The sequence below is a fragment of the Herpailurus yagouaroundi genome, unplaced genomic scaffold, assembly GCF_014898765.1.
Source record: "Herpailurus yagouaroundi ecotype Mexico unplaced genomic scaffold, PumYag 29, whole genome shotgun sequence".
NCBI lineage: Eukaryota > Metazoa > Chordata > Mammalia > Carnivora > Felidae > Herpailurus > Herpailurus yagouaroundi.
Window position 1 is genome coordinate 107,381,233 of NW_024412377.1, and position 6,180 is coordinate 107,387,412.

At 34.8% G+C, this 6,180-nt stretch overlaps 1 protein-coding gene across 3 annotated transcripts in view; it reads left to right on the forward strand.

The window, feature by feature from the left end:
* Positions 1–6,180, forward strand: part of TRIM23 (tripartite motif containing 23) — a 38,083-nt gene that overhangs the window by 6,012 nt on the left and 25,891 nt on the right. For all 3 annotated transcript variants that reach the window (XM_040452029.1, XM_040452047.1, XM_040452038.1), the window contains exons 3-5: positions 1,150–1,271; positions 3,491–3,769; positions 4,331–4,513. In XM_040452029.1, coding sequence (XP_040307963.1) covers positions 1,150–1,271; positions 3,491–3,769; positions 4,331–4,513 — 584 coding nt within the window. The remainder of the gene's footprint in view (positions 1–1,149; positions 1,272–3,490; positions 3,770–4,330; positions 4,514–6,180) is intronic.

A 6,180-nucleotide genomic window follows, 5' to 3' on the forward strand; every position in this document is an offset into this window, starting at 1 on the left:
CTTCACTTGTTCTTGTTCTAGTTTACTTAGAGGAATTATTTTAGCTAAGTGTATATTTCATACAGTGGTTTTAAAACACAAATCATAGCTAATTTTTAGTTATGGAATCAATTTAATTGGTTGTGAACATGCTTTTTTAAAGAAGAAATGGAAAAAAAATGTGTGTTGCATCCTGAAGGTGAATATTGGTGTGTGAAACTTTTCTTTCAGATGTATATATTATATATGAACATATTTTTAAAACCATGCATATATAAATACATATAAGTAAACATATATCTAAGTATTTATAAGTAAGTATATATATAAGTAAGTATGCATATGTGTACATACACACATATATATACATATATACATATATGTAGGTTATCCTGTGTTGAAAGGGAAAATGTATTTCTTACTGGAGGTTGCTGTAAAAAGTATTTTAAAGCACTTGTTTTAATATATGTAGTAAAAGTCAGTGACAAAATAGTTTTTAAAAAGTATAAAGAAAAATAGTAGAACTTGATGTTTTTACTGAGAATGCTGAAGAGTTAACATGCTGGGTGACTTAACAAGAGTTAAGCATCCCACTCTTGATTTCAGCTCAGGTCATGATCTCACATTTTGTGGGATTGAGCTGACAGCACAGAGCCTGCTTGGGATTCTCTCCCTGTCTCTCTCTGCTCCTTCCGTCCTTGCTCACCTGCACTCTCTCTGTCTCTGTTAAAAATAAATAAATAAACTTAAAAAAAAAAAGAATGCTGACGTTTTCTTTTAATGTTTATTTATTTTGAGAGAAAGAGCATGAGTAGGGGAGAGCAGAGGAGAGGGAAGGAGAGAATCCTAAGCAAGTTCTCTGCCATCGCCATAGAACCCTACTTGGGGCTGGATCTCACAAACCATGAGATCATGAACTGAGCTGAAATCGAGTGGTATGCTTAGTTGACTGAGTCACCCAGGTGCCCCAGGAGTTTCTGTTTTTTTAAAGAGAATTTTTAACAAGACAATAGTTCTAGCAATAAAAAGAAATTAGGGAAAATTTGAATTTTGAAAATTTAGACATTATTAATGATATTAATAATTAAATATATGATAAATTACTGTTAGGTATGAGGTGAAATGATTAATATTCCATTTTATTAGATTTGGTTTTTATATTTGTTTTAGGAGATTCAGGTGTTTGGGGATTGAAAAAAAATTTTGCTTTATTGGAGCTTTTGGAACGACTACAGAATGGACATATTGGCCAATATGGAGTTGCAGAAGAAGCCATTGGGATATCTGGAGAGGTATTGATTGAATTTATTAAAATATTTATTATGAGCATGAATTTTTTCTTTTATTTTAAAATATAAGTATAATCTTACCTCACTTGCTTCGGCAGATAGGAATCCAGAAACACAACTTTTCATTACATTACAGTTTTATAGGAAATAATATTCCCAACTGAATAGAAAGTAAAACTTAAACTTGAATTCACTGAAAATACTATACCCAAAGTATATTTTATGTATAAACTTACCTCCTTATTATAATTCAGTTCTATCCAAGGATAAAGTCAAGAGTTAGAAGGTTATGGAAAAGTAAAAAGAAGTGGAAGCTACATTAAACCAGAGGATGCAAAAGTGAATCAACAATAAACAGGATGGTGCAAAGAAAGAAAGAGAAACTCCATCAAAGAGGCCATTTAGTGTAGAGGCCAAATGCCTTAAAGATAGCAGTAGCTCTTGAGGGAATTAATACTATAAATATCTTCATGAAAAGTTTAAATGTGTAAGTATACTCTATCCAACAGGCTGGTCATCCAGTAAATATTAGGATGCTGCCCATTAACACAGGTTAAAATACATTTTTTACACTTAATTATATGCATAGCTCATATACTGTACTAGATATAAGAATAGTTGTAGTAAATAACAGTTAATGATTTCAGTGGTCAACTTTAAAACCACAGGTTTAGAATCAAGGAAACAAATGTCAGATTGATTTCTACTTTTCTTCTATTAGATCGTGATTTCTTTATATAAAGTGAATCACTGAAGTGAATTTCAAACTAGAGCACTGTTTCCTAAAAGTTTTGCAGTTCCTTCACATGCTATCTCTTTTATCTTTCAAAAGACATTAGAATATTATCTAATGTTGTCCTTGTAAATATTAATCATGTCTGAAAAATAGAAGACATGTATTTTTTATTTTACTTGTTGAACTTTGGGTTCATTTAAAAATTTAATATGATAATTAATGATACCATTGGTGTTTTTTTCTAATTTTTATTTCTGGAATAATTTATGCCAGATTGCTCCCTTTCCAGTTAGGCCTTTTAATATTCATCATAAGTTTTCAAAACATTCTTGATTATCTGTTATATAAAGTTTTTCAAGTTGAAATGCTTTTTTAGTAATTCATGAAAATTAGAAATAATATTTAAGAGCTTATATATAACATAGGATTTTTATTTTTTCTTTAAACTAGCTTAAATCAGTGCTTTTTCAGCCTGGATTATACAGTGAACTCACCTATGGAGTTTTAGAAAAAAATACACAGATTAGGCCTCATCTATAACCTATTGGAATTTCATAGGTTAGAGTCTGAGCATCTGTGTTTTTAAAAGCTTTGCATCTGATTCTTATGCACACATCTGGTTCTCACAGTAGCCTTCACACTTCTCTTCTTCTGCTACAGCACCATGATAAGTGGTATTTAAAGTAGTGGTGGGGGAGCCTGGTTGGTTCACTTGGTGAAGCATGCCAATGTTGTTGTCAGGGTTGTGGTAAGTTCTAGTGCCATATAGGGTATAGAGATTACTGCAAAATAAAATCTTTAATAAAATTGAAAACTAAAGCAGTGGGGATGTATTTATTATCAACTTTCTTTTTTAGTCTTAAAAGATGTCTGAAAAAGAGATTTCTAGCCTCTAGTTTTCAGTTTCTTGCGTATAAGCTGAGGGGATTTCATAGAAGATATCTTTACACTGACTGTAAATCTATGAGGATAGTTCTCTTTTTGGCCCCAAATTCATAGCATGGATTGATAATAAGTTTTGGAAATAGCTTCTCACTTACCTATAGAAATGAATACTTTTGGAGTGTCTGAGTGACTCAGTTGGTTTTGTGTCAGACTCTTGATTTTGGCTCAGGTCATGATCCCAAGGTACATGAGATTGAGCCCTGGATAGTGCTCTGCACCGATAGCATGAAACCTGCTTAAGATTCTCTCTCCCTCTCTTTCTGTCTCTTCCCTGATTGTGTGCATGTGCAAGGGCACTCTCTCTCTCAGATAAATAAACTATTAAAAAAAAAAAACTCAGAAAACAAAATGAATACTTTCTTAGGTGAGTAGTAAATGACCTTTTTACTTAATTGCCAGTATATTTTCACATGTAAAGCCTGGTCAGTTAAGAAAAGATTATGGGGGAAAAAAGGAAGGATTATGGGCTTTTATATTTTAAAATTTATCATGTTGTAATGATGGAGGTTCAGTTTGAAGACATTAATTTTTTGTTTATCAGAGTATCATTCGTTGTGATGAAGATGAAGCTCACGTTGCGTCTGTATATTGCACTGTGTGTGCAACTCACTTGTGCTCAGAGTGTTCTCAAGTTACTCATTCTACGAAGACATTAGCAAAGCACAGACGAGTGCCTCTGGCTGACAAACCTCATGAGAAAACCATGTGCTCTCAGCATCAGGTACACGCCATTGAGTTTGTTTGCTTGGAAGAAGGCTGTCAGACTAGTCCACTTATGTGCTGTGTCTGCAAAGAGTATGGAAAACACCAAGGTCACAAGGTATGATTATAATTAGACTGGGTGACTCTACCTGGTTTATCAGCCTACCATTTGTTTCCATTGACTACTTTATGCCAAGTAGGGATTGAAGAGTTCAGTGATGAATGAGTTGAGCTTGGTAGCATGAAAAGAAATGAGAGATTCAATTTCTGAATGTCAGAATAAAAATTTCAGAAGCCTCATGATTCTTTCTTCATTGAAAAATAGCTTTCCAGCAGTAAACAAAAGTTCTCTGTGTGCATGTTTTCTTAATGAACTGGATTGTTTTGACAGTACTTAAGTCTTTTGATGAACTGATGTTTATGGTAAAATCATAAAGTGAGTCTCTTGGATTCTTATTTAACAATAAATGGACTCCCAAATTTTAAATTATTTCTTTGAAGGATAAATAGTTTTGTGATGAAGATACATTAGTATTTACTATCTTGTGCTTTTGTAAATGTGTTATAAAAGCCACTTGAGACTGATGCTTTTTCTTATTATTATAGTAGTGATTTAAATAGCATTTTATATTGTTAGTCAGTACCATGAGTTCTTTTCTATAATTGTGTTGCATTTTAGCATTCAGTATTGGAACCAGAAGCTAACCAGATCCGAGCATCAATTTTAGATATGGCTCACTGTATACGGACCTTCACTGAGGAAATCTCAGATTATTCCAGAAAATTAGTTGGAATCGTTCAGCACATTGAAGGAGGAGAACAAATAGTGGAAGATGGAATTGGAATGGCCCACACAGAACATGTATGGAATTTTTTTCTTCCTTCTGTACTTTCTTACCCTTTGTACTTCTCACCTTTTAATTTTTTTAATTTATTGGGCAATTACGTTGTGCTAGTACTGCACTAGTCACTGAGAACAAGTTTTATAAAAAGTCTCTATCTTCATGGAGTTTATAATCCATCATGGAAGAAAGACATTTTCAAATGTAGTAACTATTTTGTAGGGGAAGTACAGGATGCCTTAGTAATGCATAAGAGTGGCAATAATTTAGCTGCCTCAGGGAAGGCTATCTGGAATATGTGGTGTCTAAACTGAGACTTGAAGAAATTTAGTCAGGGAGAAGAGTGTGGTGGGGAGTGAGTTGTCCCAGAGAGGGAAGCACGTGTTAAAATGCCTGGAAGTGAGAATTGGACATATTATAGAACAACTCAGTTCACTACACTTCAATCTTTGAGTATTGGATGGGACAGGGCAAGAAAAAAATGTTGGAGAGTTAAGGGCCAAATCATGGAGGATATTATTAGCTCTGTTAAAGAGGTTGGACTTGATTATAAGGGCAGTGATGAGCCGCTGAAGAATTAGCATAGAAATAACATAATCAGATTTGCATTAAGAAAGGTTGCTCTTAGGGGCTCCTGGGTGGCTCAGTTGGTTAGGCATCTGACTCTTGATTTTCGGCTCAGGTCATGATCTCATGCTTCGTGGGATTGAGCCCTGTGCCCGACTCCACACTGAACATGGAGCCTGCTGAAGATTAATTCTCTCTCTCTCTTTCACTCTGTCAAAATCATAATCATAATCATAATCATAAATTATTTAAAAATCAAATAAAATACAAAATTTGGTTCCTCATTGTCACTATCTACATTTCAAGTATATTCACGTACATAGAGCTAATGGCTACCATATTGAACCACACAGATACAGAATGTGTCCATCATCATTGAAGGTTTTTTTTTTTTTTATTTATATATGAAATTTATTGTCAAATTGGTTTCCATACAACACCCAGTGCTCATCCCAAAAGGTGCCCTCCTCAATACCCATCACCCACCCTCTCCTCCCTCCCACCCCCCATCAACCCTCAGTTTGCTCTCAGTTCTCAACAGTCTCTTATGCTTTGGCTCTCTCCCACTCTAACCTCTTTTTTTTTTTTTTTCCTTCCCCTCCCCCATGGGTTCCTGTTAAGTTTCTCAGGATCCACATAAGAGTGAAACCATATGGTATCTGTCTTTCTCTGTATGGCTTATTTCACTTAGCATCACACTCTCCAGTTCCATCCACGTTGCTACAAAAGGCCATGTTTCATTTTTTCTCATTGCCACGTAGTATTCCATTGTGTATATAAACCACAATTTCTTTATCCATTCATCAGTTGATGGACATTTAGGCTCTTTCCATAATTTGGCTATTGTTGAGAGTGCTGCTATGAACATTGGGGTACAAGTGCCCCTATGCATCAGTACTCCTGTGTCCCTTGGATAAATTCCTAGCAGTGCTATTGCTGGGTCATAGGGTAGGTCTATTTTTAATTTTCTGAGGAACCTCCACACTGCTTTCCAGAGTGGCTGCACCAATTTGCATTCCCACCAACAGTGCAAGAGGGTTCCTGTTTCTCCACATCCTCTCCAGCATCTATAGTCTCCTGATTTGTTCATTTTGGCCACTCTGACTGGCGTGAGGTGATA